Source organism: Antennarius striatus, chromosome 8, assembly GCF_040054535.1.
Source record: "Antennarius striatus isolate MH-2024 chromosome 8, ASM4005453v1, whole genome shotgun sequence".
In the NCBI taxonomy this organism is placed as follows: Eukaryota; Metazoa; Chordata; class Actinopteri; order Lophiiformes; family Antennariidae; genus Antennarius; species Antennarius striatus.
The window spans coordinates 1,961,383-1,977,405 of NC_090783.1; the positions used below are offsets into that span (position 1 = coordinate 1,961,383).

The 16,023-nt window shown below is 47.0% G+C and overlaps 1 protein-coding gene and 1 long non-coding RNA gene across 2 annotated transcripts; one reads left to right on the plus strand and one right to left on the minus strand.

Annotated features, from left to right (window-relative positions):
* Positions 1-2,080: 2,080 nt before the first annotated feature.
* Positions 2,081-4,017, minus strand: LOC137600301 (uncharacterized). The gene is made up of 3 exons (XR_011036922.1): positions 3,742-4,017; positions 2,967-3,118; positions 2,081-2,619 (listed from the first exon to the last, which is right to left on the minus strand). It is a non-coding gene; the product is annotated as an uncharacterized lncRNA (long non-coding RNA).
* A 1,299-nt stretch (positions 4,018-5,316) lies between these two features.
* LOC137600257 (calmodulin-regulated spectrin-associated protein 3) lies at positions 5,317-15,931 on the plus strand. Its single transcript, XM_068321777.1, has 19 exons — positions 5,317-5,449; positions 7,036-7,313; positions 7,411-7,551; positions 7,629-7,718; positions 7,952-7,987; positions 8,283-8,330; positions 9,054-9,192; positions 9,941-10,080; positions 10,156-10,249; positions 10,348-10,396; positions 10,494-10,555; positions 10,635-10,665; positions 10,864-13,294; positions 13,392-13,513; positions 13,609-13,895; positions 13,970-14,069; positions 14,208-14,320; positions 14,427-14,545; positions 14,649-15,931. The coding sequence occupies exons 1-19, from the start codon at positions 5,317-5,319 to the stop codon at positions 14,976-14,978; spliced, it is 4,743 nt and encodes a 1,580-aa protein (XP_068177878.1). The 3' UTR covers positions 14,979-15,931.
* The last annotated feature ends 92 nt before the right edge of the window (positions 15,932-16,023 follow it).

The following is a 16,023-nucleotide window of genomic DNA, read 5'->3' on the forward strand; positions in this document are numbered from 1 at the left end:
CTTCTGAATATTTTATCAGGAATGAAGTTTAATAATACCGCATTTTGAAAAGTATGCAATTGTTAAACTGCTTGAAATGCTAACTAGCAGTAGCTCCCTATCCCTTATTGTTGGAGTTTAGAAAAGATAAAATAGATGATTGTTCGTCTGGGTTCGGAGACAAACTCCAATGTCACAGTAAGACTGTAAAGCTAAAATATGTAATACGGCCATTGACCACAGGAGGGCAGTGTAGGCACAACATAGATAAAGTTGGAAGTTATTGCCGATATATTATGTTTTCCGGTGAGCTCTCAAAATAAAAGCATTAAAATAACGAAGTACAGTATATTGTTTTCAATGTAACGAGAAAGATACGAGAAAATTCGGGTGACGAGTTTTTAATGTTTTTACATCGGTTTTGAACGAATTCTACGAATGAACATATAAACTATTTTTCTTATAGAAAGAGTCGGCCGGTGAAGAAGCCTGCTAGCGCTAAAGCTACTGCTAGCTCTGTCGGGGACATCAGTGCGGTCTCTGCTACAAACCTCCACGTTAGAGGAGCTTCAGTAATGCAAGCTACTAATTTAGAAGTTTGCATTGTTTACGAAATTGTAGTCGCTTTTAGCGGGGAGCGGGGGTGTACAGACGCAATGGTTCGGTCGATTAAATTTATTTTGATAGTCACAGCCGGAAGCTGTTGACAATCTAACATCCTCTAACTTTGTCTCAATGTTTTTGTAGTTACCCACTATGTCCACCAGAGGGCACTACAATTAGAGAGCATTCAAGAACGTGGAAAAACATGATTGACACGTCTTCCGACATAACTTTTATTGTGTAGTTTTCCACGGAACACTTTAGCAGATATAAAGCTAGGCAATTCAACGTTACTGTTATGTTTGTCTTAAGGTTTTTGATGATGTTGTATTGAAAGCATGTCAGTATTTGTGTCCCATGCACTCCAACTTTGAAGGAAATGTTTTAATTTGTTTCGTTCATCTTAACAAAAGTTTGCCTTCTATCGAGTAAAAAAACCCATAGTAATATTTGATTTGTTATTTTGAAGTTATATTTACAAACTTTCATCCAGACGCGCTGGCATTGAGTTAAACGGGCCCTATTATGAAAATCACTGCTTTTGTTTCGGTACTGCTTTGTTTCGTGTTTGTGTGTGTGCGCTCCAACGTGTGTGTGTTAAACCTACAGTACCTACTGTAGGTCCAACGCACCAGAGTTGGGCTCACATTTTATCTCTTTTCTTTTTGTCGGTTAGCATGAATGAAGTCCTGCTGTGCTAGGCTATGTAGGGAGGTCTCCTTTGTTTCGTGTTTAGGTATTGTGTGTGTGTGTGTGTGTGTGTGTGTGTGTGTGTGTGTGTGTGTGTGTGTGTGTGTGTGTGTTCGTGCCGGACCTACAGTATAAAACTAAAACACATGTAAGTTGGTCTCATATTTTCTTTCCTATTACCTGTCAGCATAAATAAAGTCAACTTAAAGTCAACATTCCTTGTTTCGTATTGTGTGCGCACACGTGTTAGAGTCGATTGTTTGTTGGTCGTCATAGCGACAACGCACACAAGTCTGTCCTCCTTATCCAATATCAGAACATTGGTGTCCTGACATTAGTGTCCCTCTTCCTTGTGCACCCATTCAGCCTACATCCATCCATTCAGCCTACAGCTTGAAGGGACGTGGGGGCCAAACTGACCCAGGGGACACCCATACTGTTGGTACACAGCTGTCCTGCAGGACTCTTCATTCCCACTATTGAAGTAAAGGCATGTACAAGTCATATTCCATACAATGTTTTAATAAAATGTGTTACACTAATTTTCTAACTATAGTTGTCTACAGGTGTCAGTGAATGCACATGTGTTGATAGTAGTTCATTTAAAAATAAGTGTTGTGTATTAGAATATTCCAGCAAGACAGTAAGTGAAGACTTTAGTATAAAAATTTTGAGACAGATTCATGTATGTCATATATTGTTTTGGCTCCTTATGTCGTTACGTGTGGTGTACCCCTCTACAAGATCCACTTTCCAACGGCTTTTGAAGGGACAATGCACAGTCAAACCTCACGAGACAGAGCCAACATTCTGTTAGTGTCGCAATATTTTAATATTTCAAACAAACATGTTTTGAAATTCTGTTGGTAATTGTTCGCACCAAAACACAGTGAAAAGTAACCATACAAATAAATAAATTAGTAGCAAGTACCAGGATGTATTTTGAACACAATTTTTCTAAACAAAGAAATGAATCAAACAATATCAATAACAGTAAAGATCTATCTTTGTGTTTTATTGAACAGGTTTTGTAGCTGACATGTTGGACCTCATATGTGACAAAGTCTTGGTGGACCCCGTGCCATACACAAATGAGATGTTGTCCATTCCTGTCCCCGAGAATCTGTCTGCCCAGTGTGAGCATCCGGACAAGGAGGAGGTCATTGCCAGCTACGTGACCAGGTTCAACCAAGACTCGGTCTAAATCCAGCATAGTGGCCTTTGTCTTCAGGAAACTCCTGGCGTAAGTGAAGGACCACACAGGCTGGGATGACAACCCGGATTCTGCACCCTAAGTAGCCCCAGCACCAGCCAACAAAGGGGCAATAGGCCAGATGTCTGCACCATCTGCAGAAAAAGGACACAAAACTATTTATTTCACAATGTTTTCAATCCCGAGTATTACAACTGTTGTTGATTTCCTGACAGGATGGCTCTGTGTTCTCATTATTATTATTGGATGTATTGTTTTATGTAAATAAATGCTTGTATATGTCAACATAAATGGATTGTGAATACCAAAAAATGTTCAACATGTCTATTAATAAGATAAAAATCAAGGTATCGCAAATACAATATATTAGACTTTGTTGTACCTATATATGTCATGTTACTGCATGAATGAAGGAATGCCTGATGAAGCAAAATAAGAAATAACTAGTTTTTATTCTGACGTTTTTCAAAGAACGACTTACCGATGTATTGGTGTCAGACGTGAAGGGCCACACTCGGCCCTCAGTACGTGACCGGCCCTTTGTAGGGTGTACACGTTTAGGCACACAGGCTGGAACCCAGGATGTTGAGTCATGCACGGAACTTCATCAACCTCCTGCAGACGGCTCCTAACCTACAGTGAAAAACATGGTAAAGGTCATTTGAATTTACAGTTGTCAGAGTAGCCAAATACCGTAGAGACATAACTTTGTGGTTTAGCTGTGAGCTTGTTACTTGTGTCTCCAAACAGCTTTTTTCTGTTGGCATACACTCAGTGTCCACAGGAACACCTGTACAACAGGTGAAGACACCTCAAAATAGAGCAGATAAAGGCATGACTGCAGTATGGTTCCATCATTTCACCATTAACCTGGTGTGATGGTAGCAGGTGTTAGCTCCGTGTGTCTCGTCACAGAGGACTGCCTCAAACATTTAGCAGCTCAGTAACGGGTTAAATCAATGTGATGGAAAAATAAAGTAACTTAGCCGTGAGCAGAAGCTAGCATTAGCCACATGGTAATAACTATCAGAACCACCATCAGACTTTATTGTCACTTATAGAAATACAGGAACATTTTAACAGTTAACACATCTGTACACATACTAAACACATAATAAGACATGTGACATTATTACTGTGTGATGAGAGGCGGGAGTAGAAGCTAAAGTAGCTACCGGACGATGCTAACGTCCTGTGATGACGTAGGTTACACAACACAACACAGAACTAACTAAGTACCGTTCACCCGGACTAACCATTCAGAAACGTCCTGCTGCAGCCGCACAGTCGGTGTTTCTTCTGGGTCCGACTCAGGGTCATGAATGTACGCCGACACGATGGGTCCTCCAAACGCCATAATGCTAACAAACGTACCGCCGGTCAGTGTCCCGTTAGCATAACGCTCTACTTCAGAGGGGCGTGGCCCAGGTGAAGGAGGCGTGGCCCAGCGGAGCTCATTAACATACTGCAGCCGGAGGCCTGAAACGAAGCGTTTCGTGAGGAGCTGAGATGAGAGATTTTGAAAAGCTGATATTTAGGACCACAGATCACTTTAGGTCAGAATATTTGGAATACAGCCTAGTTGGACATCTGGCAGCTGAATGACATTAAGTTAAAAATACATAATATGGGACCTTTAAATCTGCGATCAGATGAAAAGGAAGCATTTGTAGTTCTTCACTTTTACCACAAGAGGGTATCAGACGTATTTTTACCACCAAGAGCCTTCTGAATATTTTATCAGCAATGAAGTTTAACATGTCTTGTTATTTGAAACATATACAACCGTAAAACTGCTAGAAATGCTAACTAGCATTAGCCCCCCCTCTTCCTTTTCGTTAGAGTTTCCTAAAGGTAAAGTAGATGATTGTTCGTCTGGGTTCGGACAGGAAGACAGTAAAACTAAAATGTGTAATACTACTATTGACCACAGGGGGGCAGTGTCACCAATATGTGTTCATGTCCGGTGGTCTATCAAAATAAAAGCATCAAACGAACAGGAAATATATTTGATTCACTTTCACGAGAAAAGTACGACCAAAAACTGGTGACGAGTTTTTAATGCTTTTACATAATTTTTGAACGATTGTTAACGTCCAATTAAAGACGTGCAGGAAGTTTTAAGTTAGGAGATTCACAAAGTGTCAAGAATTGTTATTTTCTTGTATAAAAGTGTTAAAGCTGTGGGTTACAACGTTATGTTCTGGTTCCTCCTCAGGGCATTTGCTTTAAGTTCTTTGGTCAAATGAAAATGTGAAACACGAAGAAAAGTTGTGAGTGTGTGAAGGAATCGGTAAAGTGGTGGTTGGTTCCAACAAAAATCCGTGTTAACGGCGCCCCCGTGTGGCGGAAGGAGGACATTGTTGGCGTTTGTGTCAATCAGTGGAACAAATCCTATTTTTGCATGGGTAAAAAAAATAAAGGTGTTTGCGCGTTTATGTTTACTGCATTTGTTTAGTTGCGTTTCTCATAAATATTAAAATGTTACACGAGTGTTTTATTTTTTATTTTATTTTTGGAGGGGTAACCCCATTGGCTGAGCCGTGACGTCTACGGGGGCGTGAGCCGCGTTCTCAGTCTGACTCGAGGTATTTTATCCCCCATATATTTTTAATTTCCTCTGCAGGCTATGATTAGCATTACTCTTCATGTTTGTAGCTTTCATTCCACATTTACCGTTTTATCTCTCTCACATTTGCATCGCCGGACCCTCCTCCTTCCCTCCTCTTCCTCCTCCGTCTCTCCTCTTCCTCCTCCTCCATCCATCCATCCTCCTCGCATCATCCCGGCGCGGCGCTGCCTCCGTGTCCTCCGCGCGGCGCAGCGAGGCCATGGTGGACCCCCCCAGTGAGATGAAGACCCTATCAGTGCCGGAGATCAAACCGCTGGACCAGTACGACTTCAACCGGGCAAAGATCTGCGCCAGCGTCCGGTGGCTGCTGTCGAAATCGTACGGCTCTGCAGGTAAACCCCCCCCCCCCCGGCCGTGACGCGCACATCACAAAGTCGGAGCTTGGGTGGGGCTCTTAATTATTAAAACCCCCCATATGTTGAGCTCCCACTGTCCTCTTTGGCGTTCCAGCCTCCAGCATCCTCCTGCGCCGCATCCATCCTCACGCTGCGCCGATTCTCTGCAGTGCAACAAAGCCTTTTGTCAGAGCCGGGCTCCACGGGCCCTTGTGGGGTGGGAGGGGGGGTCACCATAGGTGGAATAACCGCCACACAGACACGTTTTAGCCTGCAAATGCATTGCACTTGCGTGGGTGTGCGTGGGATTGGCTATAAATGGGTCAGGAACACAAAATATTTGTGTCAGTGTTACGCGCTGCGCTGCGCTATTGCAGGGTTGTACCTGAGAATGCGTGCGTGACGTCATCAGGCACGTTCAGGAGTCGGACACGTGTGAAGGTGATGATCAGGTAACCAGTCTAAAACAAAGTCTGAGAGTCTTCAGGGAGATTCTGGTGGTAAAAAAAAACCCTTTTGGAGTCTGGATACTGGTGGTGGCGACGGCGGCCGATGACTCTGCTGAGACTAAAGTGTCACCTTTGCCGTGACGTCACGATTAAAAAAGAAAAATAGATTCTTCAACCTTTTAACAACAACATAACTGATTGTTGTTGTCTTTGTTGTTGTTGTTGTTGTTGTTAAAGGGTTAACCGGTTCCTCCTCTGCAGTCCGGTCTCGTCTCATACTGAGATCCGGACAGAATGACTGCCTTCCATTCCCATGGCGACGGCAGGCCCATTTCCTCCCGGCGCTGCAGAGAGCGACACCCCTTAAACAGTGTGTGTGTGTGTGTGTGTGTGTGTGTGTGTGTGTGTGTGTCTCAGAGCTGGAAGGCAGATGAAAGACGATGGTGTCTTAGAGGGAACGATGATTTTCCCGTTCAGGAGTCGTCTCCAGCCTCCAGGATTATCCGACCCATCCTTCAGCCTTCCAGAGGCTGAGAACTGGAATATGGGTCAGGATGGTGTGTGTGTGTGTGTGTGTGTGTGTGTGTCTATGCAGTGACTCACTCATAGTGCTTCTGGCCCATTGGTTCATGCGTGATGATGATGATGATGATGTGGTCGCTGATTGTCGCCTCGTTTCTGTTCTTCCTTCTCATCCGACGGTTATTTAATGTTTTCTAACGACAGTCAGTGTGACATCACTGATTTTCATGTGTTGACAAAGCACTATTTTTCCTCGGCGAACAATGCAGGGAAGCCGACTCACCTTTATATCAGCACAAAGGAAGAGAAAACTGTAGTACTATTGTTTTAGTATTTTAATCCATCCCAGTCTTGTAAAAAAAAAAAGCCCCAAACAACTTAAAATATGAAAAAAAACCAATATTTTTATCAACCAATAGACACGCAGACTTTACCTGTGAATAATTAATTATATATAAGTTACGTGATCAACGATAAAGATTGAAAAGAAACGCAAAAGTCACGAGAACACATGAGCTACGTCTTTACTCCACCAACGAGAACGAGATCCGGTCTCGCTGATGTCGTATCCATCCGCCAACACGTGAACTCTGACCCCCCCTGTGGTTCCAGAGAGCGTCCCAGCGGAGCTGTGGGATCCGTTCTATCAGGACCAGTATGACCAGGAACACCTCAAGCCGTCCGTCTCCAAGCTGCTTCTGTCCCCGGACGCCTACTGCCGCGCTCAGGCCCTGCTGACTCAGGAGCACGGGGTCTCCTCCCCGCCGCCGCAGGGGTCCCCGGCTGACACCTCCTCCCTGCTGCAGGCCCTCGCTAAGAGAGGCGTCCCACCAAAGGTCGGGGATGCTGACGTCACCGAGGACGACCTCAGCTCCGCCCCCATCAAGACGGTGAGGAATCGTACAGTCAGTCACGCCGGGGATCATGGGAATTTTATTTATTTATTTTTTTAATGGCGTCAGCGTATCTCTCCTGTGATTGGTGCAGAAAGCCCACCTCGCCATGATCGACGCTCTGATGACGCTGGTCGCCAAGGAGACCGTGGGCAAAGTCAAGATGGCCGACGCGGCGAAGCAGATGGGCGTCGGCGCTCCGTGGGAGAACGCTCTGCTCTTCTGGGTCAACCAGGTGAGACCAGCAGACTCCCATTGAAGCCCCGCCCCCTCCGTTCCCCATCTTACCTTTAACCTTTGACCCCCCTTTAGCTGAACCACAAATTGAGAGAAATCACAGAAGAAGACGACGAGACCCCAAAGCCGCCGACGTGCACGGACCTGCAGCCGGCTAACGACGCGGTAAGCACCCCCCCAACACACACACACACACACACACACACACACACACACACACACACACACACACACACACACACACACACACGCATGACGTTTTGCTCCTGTCTCTCATACTGTACCTGTTTGTCTGCAGCTTTTAACATCAACCTTGCTCTGCTTCTCTCCCCCCCCACCCCAACCCCCCATCCACCCCCCCCCCAATATCGCCGCCGTCACGCCTCTCGCTCCGACAGTGTCAATCCACCCGTTGGTACTGGAAACTAGTCCCCGTAAGTGTGATCTGTAATCTATCCATCTGATCAGGCTGGTTTGATTCTGATTAGCGTTTAGCGTTAGCTGATGATGTCATCAGAGCCGAGGGGGGAGGAGGAGGGAGAGGAGGAGGAGATAGCCCCCCCAGTACCTTTTCAACCCCGTTTGTTTCCCCACCCATCCTCCTCCTCCCTCTTCCCGTTAGCGGTACCATGTGACTTTACGGTGGGGCGGTTCCCATGACGACCCGCCCCCTTGTCATTGATGCTTGTTTCCCTCTCTTTGCCACCCCCCCCCAACCCCCCCATCCAGCATGCTATCGCTTTTTGTTTGAAGGAGTCGGGGAATAAGCCTCCAGTGGTAACGTATAAACACCTCGCTCTCTCCTCACCCCGCATCCCCCTCCACGTCTCCCGTAGCAACGCACACCCGACTCGACTGGTCGCCACGCCAACGACCGACCCAACGACTGACCGGTTGCAGCCTGACCTCTATTCCAACACCGAGTTTGGACGAATCAGCGAACACTCGATGGATTCAGACTTTATTTCGCCGCCATTGGTTTTTGTGTTTTTACCACTTTTTCTTTGAAGTGAGTTTGAAACACCGTGTTCTGGGGTCATGTGACCAAAAGGAGGTCACATGACCCGACGCTAACTGCTCACCCTCCTCCAACAACGCCGTGTGACATCATCCAGCATCACTTGCAGCTGACGCACATGCAACCTTCGCTTTTGATTTGGTGTGTGTGTGTGTGTGTGTGTGTGTGTGTGTGTGTGTGTGTGTGTGTGTGTGTGTGTGTGTGTGTGTGTGTGTGTGTGTGTGTGTGTGTGCGTGTGTGTGTGTGTGTTTCCCTGGATTTGGCTGACATCACAGTTTGATTTTCTGGTTTTATTTGAAGGACAATCGCGGCTGGTTTTTTCTTTTGCCACCCTTCTTCTTCTTCTACCCTTCATCTCCTTTATCTGCTTCACCCTGCCCCCCCCATCACCGCACCCCCTCTACTTGCCAATTTGCCGTTACCTGTCTTTCTCTCTTTTTACCCTCTCCTCTCCTCCTTCCCTCTTTTCTTTCTTCCTGTAGATCCGCTATAGGAAGGACAAGGTGCACTCTAAGTTGACCCCGACCTTCCCATTGGTCCACGCGGTTAAAGATCTGTCCAATGGCTGCGCTATTGCTGCTGTGCTGCACTACTACTGCCCCAGCCTGCTGCCTCTGGAGGGTACACACACACACACACACACACACACACACACACACACACACACACACACACACACACACACACACACACACACACACACACACACACACACACACACACACACACACACACACACACACACACACACACACACCACATATTTAAATTTGTATATTAAAACAAAGAAAAAAAGTAATAGCTGGCCAATAATGTTATAAAAGTCTGGAACTGATAATGTGTTAACTTTTGGCTAGTAACGTAATAATTAGGGTTAGGATCAAGGGGTTGGGTTAGGATTAGGGTTGGGGTTAGGGTCAGGTGGTAGGGTTAGGGTTGGAGTTAAGGTTGGGGTTAGGGTTAGGATTGGCCTTAGGGTTTTGGGTTCATGTTCGGGTTTAGGGTTAGGGTTAGGGTTGGGGTAAGGGTAGAGTTAGAATTGGGGTCAGGGTCGGGGGTACACTTAGGGTTGGGGTTAGGGTTAGAGTCTGGTTTGGGGTTAGGATTAGGGTTAGGGTTAGGGTTGGGGTAAAGGTAGGGTTTAGGATTGTGGTTGGGGTAGGGGGTTAGAGTTAGGATTGGGGTTAGGTTTAGGGTTAGGGTTGGGTTTAGGGTTGGGGTTAGGGTTAGGGTTATGAGTTCGGGTTTAAGATTAGGGTTAGGGGTTAGGGTTAGGGTCATAAATAAATTAGTCCTCTTTGAATATTAATGAGCTGTAATATTATATCAATAGATATATGAACACGTGTTGCTCGTCTGCCCCTTCCAGACGTTTGCCTGAAGGACACCATGTCGGTGGCTGACAGCCTCTACAACCTGCAGCTCATCAAAGAGTTTTGTGGGAGCAATTTACGGAGCTGCTGCCCCCTAGCGGTGGAGGACCTGCTCTACGCCCCACCGGCTCTGCATGTAAGCATCATTCAAATGTACGCGTCACAATCAGCGGCCCGCCTTCTCTGCTAATCCAGTGTTTATTCCCCACAGCTGAACATCATGAGCTTCATATCTGAGCTGCTGCAGACATTCGAGGTTAACAAACCTGAATTCGTCCAACCAATACATCCGATAGACCTCACAGGTGTGTGACGCTCCGTACGTTACAGGAAACTACATATGTAAAAATACCACATGGGTCATTAGCGTGTGAAACTTCTACATCTTCACTTTGGTTTTCAGATGTCTCAGGGTTACTAGACTGTACCAGTCCTGTTAGTGGAAATAACAGGTAACAACATGCCGCTAATAACATCCACCAACACGGATGTAAGTTACTATCCCTGAATAAACCTGACCAACATTAACGTTACTGTTTTCTCTTGCAGCGGTTCTCCTTCCTTCATCCTAAAACAACCCTTAGTACCCATCTCCTCCCCAGTATCTCCAGGTAAGGTGAAGACATCAAAGTACAGAAAGTTTTCATTCACCAAAAGTCCTCAATAGACTTCCTTCTGCTGCCTTTCCAGAAAACAAAAGCTGGACGAAGAAACAAATCAGGTAGTTGTTCTGAACGGGTCCAGTTTCTGTAGTAAATGTTGTGTTGCATTCTTCATATTTTATCTTAATTTGAAACCTCTTTAATTTGGCTTCTGTGGTCTCTGCTTTTCCATTCCTGTCTGACCAACCATCCATTTGTCCCTTCATCCATTTTGTCCCATCCTCCCATCATCATCATCATCACCCATCTCTCTGCAGTCGTCCCCTGTCAGCAGTGACTTTCAGCATCCCATTTGGGCTGGACAGTGATGTTGACATTGTCATGGGAAACCCAATAGATTCTGTCTTTCGCTCCGTCAGCAATGACAGCCTCTCCGCCGGCATCCCTGCAATGACGTCACCGATGACATCGGCAGAGGACTTCGGTAGCCTGGTCAGTGCTTCTGCGCCATCGCAGCGCTCGTCTTGGGGTCCTTACGCGTGCACGGCGCCCCTGGGGGAACTGCCGACGATTGAGGAGGCGCTACAGGTGGTTCACAATCCCGGTAACAAAGACCGAAGAAAGGGAAGGACTGGCGAGAAAGGAGGGAAAGTAGTTCCAGGAGGAAGGCCAGAACCCAGGTTGCGTCCTGAAGGAGCTCCTGCTGGCTTCTTCCTACACTCCCCAGAGGAAGATAATCCACAGCTCAGTAGCTCCGCCCCTTGTCGCTCTGGTGTCTACCGGCCTGTTGGACAAGAGGTGGGCGATAAGAAGAGGCAAGGAAGGGGTGAGAGGAAGAAGAAACCAGGATGCACCTCTGATATGTCACGTGACGATGACTCTGTTCTTAGAGACGGCAGTGTTGACTCGTCTGAGGCGTCGGATGACGCCCCTAGAAACGCCCCCGGTAACATTCGCCCCAGTAAAAGTTGCCAAGGAAACCACAGCATCAGCAACAGTCCACGCATGACAAGCTTTGCTGAGCGGCGAGACAGTAGAAGAAGGTATCCTGCTGCTCCGGCGGAGGAATCGACCTATACTCCAACCCCGATAACTCCAGGAACACCAATCACACCTTCCACCCCAGCAGGGGCTCCTGGCTGCCAGGACAGTCCAGGAACCAGAGGCCCTGATCCGGGATCTGAAGCCTGGGAATTGGGGGTTCGTTTGGAGGAAAAACGCAAAAGCATTGAAGCCCAAAAAAGACGGATTGAAGCAATCTTTGCCAAACACAGACAGAGGCTCGGGAAAACGGCTTTCCTTCAGCTGCAAAGAGAACAAGGAGAGGGAGAAGGCAAAGGAGGAGAGGAGGATAATCTCACCCTGGAGGAGCGTCTCACTCGCATGGAGGTGCATCTAAAAGAGGAAGAGGAGAAGGAAAAGAGGGAGAAAGAAAAAGATGGGGAAAAGGAGAAAGCGAAGCTGCAGGTTTCCAACCCGCCTCGTTTGGAGAAGCAGGTCACGTTTTCCATTGAACGTAAGAAAGGAGCTGAGAAGGAGGAAGGTGCAGACAAAGAGAAAGGAGGTGAAGGAGTGGTCATGGAATATAATGAGGTGGTGCAAAAACTGAGTGAAGCTCTGCAGTCGTTACAGAAGGACATGCAGAAATTGACGGAACAGCAGCAGCAGCTCATGAGCAACCAAAGACCCAAAAGTACCACCGGAACCGCTTCAAAGCCAAACCCTAGAGGTAACACCAAACAGCCGCGAACCCCTCCTCACACCCCAACAAAGACGCCACCAAGGACTCCCACGAAAACCCCCACAAGGAGCACCAGTAAAGCCTGGATGATTCCCTCTGGATCCAATTCCGAGTCTACCACTTCCCCATCACGGCGTTCTCAAAGTCTCACCTCCCAGAAAGCGATCATCTCCTCGTCTTGCCCCGCTCCTCGCACTAAGATCCACTCCTCCACTACTCTCACCCCCCGCAGCCCCAAGAATCACCCACGACACCCCAATCAGCCTCACCCACGGCCGTCTGACCTCAAGTTCCCCCCACTCAACCGCATCTTAACACCGACTCAGAATGTGGATACCCTTCCCCACTTGCGGCGAGTGTCCCCCAGTAAGTGCCAGGTTCAGACCTCCTCTTCCTTCCGTATTGGCGGGCCTCGGACTCCCATCGATTCTCCTCCTCGGTCGGTTCAACAGCCGCTACCTGATGAGAGCACATCAGAGACAGGTTCCAGCGACACGCCAACTCAGTTCAGCCTGGAGCTGGAGCAGGAGGAGAGCGTAGGAGGACTTCCGGTTTTGCCACAGCCCAGGAAAGATCGCCCAAGGGCTGCTGGCGGAAGCAGCTCTGGACCTCCCTCTGAATGCTCCTTTGAGAGCGAAATGCTGTCGCTATCTGCTGCCTATAGTGCAGGAGGTGAAGGTGGTAGGGATGAAGGTGCAGGTAAGCCCTGCAGCCCAATAGAGGTATTGTTGTCATCTCTCGGAGGGCCAGAGGAGGGCAGTGAAGATCCAACTGATGAAGGACATGAGTTTTCTTCAGATTCTGTGAGCGACCGCACAGATTCTGCTATGGAACGCGCTGGAGTTCTTGCTCTCGTAGAGCAACTGGATCCGCCCACAGGAGCCGGCGAGTTCCCAGAACTACAATCTGAAACCAAAGGAGAACAGGCAATACCGACTGCACCTCTGGAACCAGGCACAGAACCGAATGTGCCGGGGGTAAGAGGAGGAATTCAGTTCTTTTTTAAGGTGAGTCCTTGTAAAACGGGATGGAAAAGGAAAGTTTGTGTGAATATGACTTCTGTCTTGCCGTTTGGTGCATGATCTTGTGTTTATGTGGTGGTAGGAGGAAGCACATAGTGAGGAGGAGATGGCCCAGCGTAGAGCTTTCCTGTTGGAAAAACAGCAGAAGAGGACAGAGGAGCTGAAGAAGAGGAGACAATGGCATGAACAAGAACGGGAGAACAGGTAACATATTTATGAACCTGCACAAAGGAGATCCTCATACAGTCCAAAACAGCGATGCACCATCTTTACTCTAACCCAACTGCTCTCGGTTTCAGACTTGCCTTCTCAGACAAAAGAGCTTCATCTCCCTCCAATACACCTCCTGCAGGCACAACCTCCCCTTCCTTCACACCTCCTGCTACACCGGGACGCCGGGGGGAATTCACGCGAGTGGAGTACGCAAGGCGGCAACAGCTCCGAATCATGGATGACTTGGAGAAAGTGCTCCAGCAGAAATCAACCAATCAAGGGCGACCTTCTGCAAAGAAAGCCCGCTCCCGGCCTCGCAGCATGACCAGGGAGGAAACGCAGCTGTCTTTGAGTCCAGCCAAGGGGAAAACGGGTAAAGTCAAAAGGGAGAAGTTGTCCCAATTTAGAGCTGAATAATGTCTCATGATCTGATTTTTGTCTCTCCAGGCTCTAAGTTGACCAAAGTCTACTCTCATTCCTCCCTCAATCTGGCAGCCATGGAGGAGTCAGGAAGTAAAAGTGTGGATTCCTCAAAGAAACCCAACAGGTACACCACTTCGGAGGTCTGTCTTCATTCATTCAGAGACTATTCCAGCCACAGTGTTCGTATTGGTCTGATCAAACAAGGACACCTGGGGGTTGTTGGTAGGTTATCAACAATCTAATCGCGATATTTCTCCCTTAGCCGTCCTGACTCGCCTGCAGGATGCGTGACCCCAAGTCGACTGGCAAATCAGAATGGAGACAAAGACTGGGAGACCTGTTCCAATGGTAACTCACCTGTTCCAGAATACACTGGTGCGCACAACACAGTTCAATATGTCTCCGTTTTTGAGTACTCAAATGCTTTTTTAAGAAAACTACAACAGGATAAACATGGATGGTCTTTTGGGGCTGTTTGCAGGTCCAAAGCTCTTCAAAGAACCAAGCTTCAAGTCCAATAAGTTCATCATTCACAACGCTCTCTCTCGCTGCTGCCTCGCCGGAAAGGTCAATGAAACCCAAAAGAACAAGATCGTGGAGGTAAACTATTGACTTTCTTGTTTTTTCAACTCCTGCAGATTACAGTTCAAACCGCATTCAGCACTTTTTATTTCTCTGACTTCCACCTTTTTTCAAACCTCAGGAAATGGAGAAGAGTCCTGCCAACCACTTTCTCATCCTATTCCGTGATTCCAACTGTCAGTTCAGGGGTGTTTACACCATGAACCCCGACTCCCAGGAGCTGGTACGACTGGCCGGCGTGGGCCCGCGGACAATTGGCTCCGCCCAGGTGGAGTCCATCTACAAGTACAGCTCCGACAGGAAGCAGTTCAGCGCTATCCCCTCTAAGACCATGGGCATGAGTGTGGACGCCTTCACCATACCCGGTTACCTTTGGCACGGAGGCGGGGCGGCGGCGGGAGGAGGAAGCCGGAGGGCGAGCATCACAAAGAAGGCAGTGGTTTCCAAATGAAGAACGTAGCTCATGGCTGCTAACATGTTGTAATTATAGTGAAATCTGTCATCAGATACAATACAGTAGGAGCAAGAAGCGTTTGTTTTAATGCAGAGCGCGTCACGGTGACACTTCATCAGGCACACAGCTGAGCCTTTAGCTCTCACCTCACCTCTCCTGGGATTTTACAACAAATACAAAACATAAAAAAATTATTTCTACTTTTTGTGCAGGAAAATGTTAATGGAACAAGTGATGTGATCTTAAAGAAGAAATACTCGTCGGTAAAGGTTTGTGAAGGGGTTTAGCCGTCGCATCATTTTTACACCAATCATTTGTGGACTCCAGTCCTGAGTTTAATGCAGCCAACAGAGAAAATGCCTTTTTTTTTTTTACCAGCGACTGACAAAACTGTAATGAGTTCATTTTTATATTAGTTTGTCAGTAGGTTGATTTAAAGCACATTTGTTTGCTAAATGAAAAATAGCCATAATGGGACGATGCCGAGAAGTGGACACTGTAGATCTTTTAAGGTTGTTTTCACCTTAACGGGATGGACTGATTCATTTTGGATTGTTTTGGGGGGGGTTTTGCCTTAATGTGACACAAACCTGATTTCCTGAGGCCAGTGAGCACAGAAAAATACATAATTCAAAGAAATTTCACAAGTGCCTTGAGGAGTCCTAAAGGTGCATTTCATTTCTTCACTTTTTTTTTTTTGCACATTTGAGTTGCATGCCCTTTGGAATTAGGAACGTAACCCATCAAGACCGCCAAATCAGAATTGAAAAGCACAGATTTGCAATTGGAGTGACTCAATCCGATCAGGACAAGTACCGATTTGTGTCACATTAAGGAGGGAAATCCAACTTGAGCCGCTTCAGCCCGGGGGGGATGTGAACACAACCCAACTATTAATGTTTGAACATTTGATGAAACTGATGTGAATGCAAACAAGTGTCAGATGCCAATTAAACAACTCCGAATTTTAAAAGTTATGGGCTGATAAATTAATATTAAGACCTGTTGGTCTAGTTGGGGTTATTTCCTTCTTCACCACTTG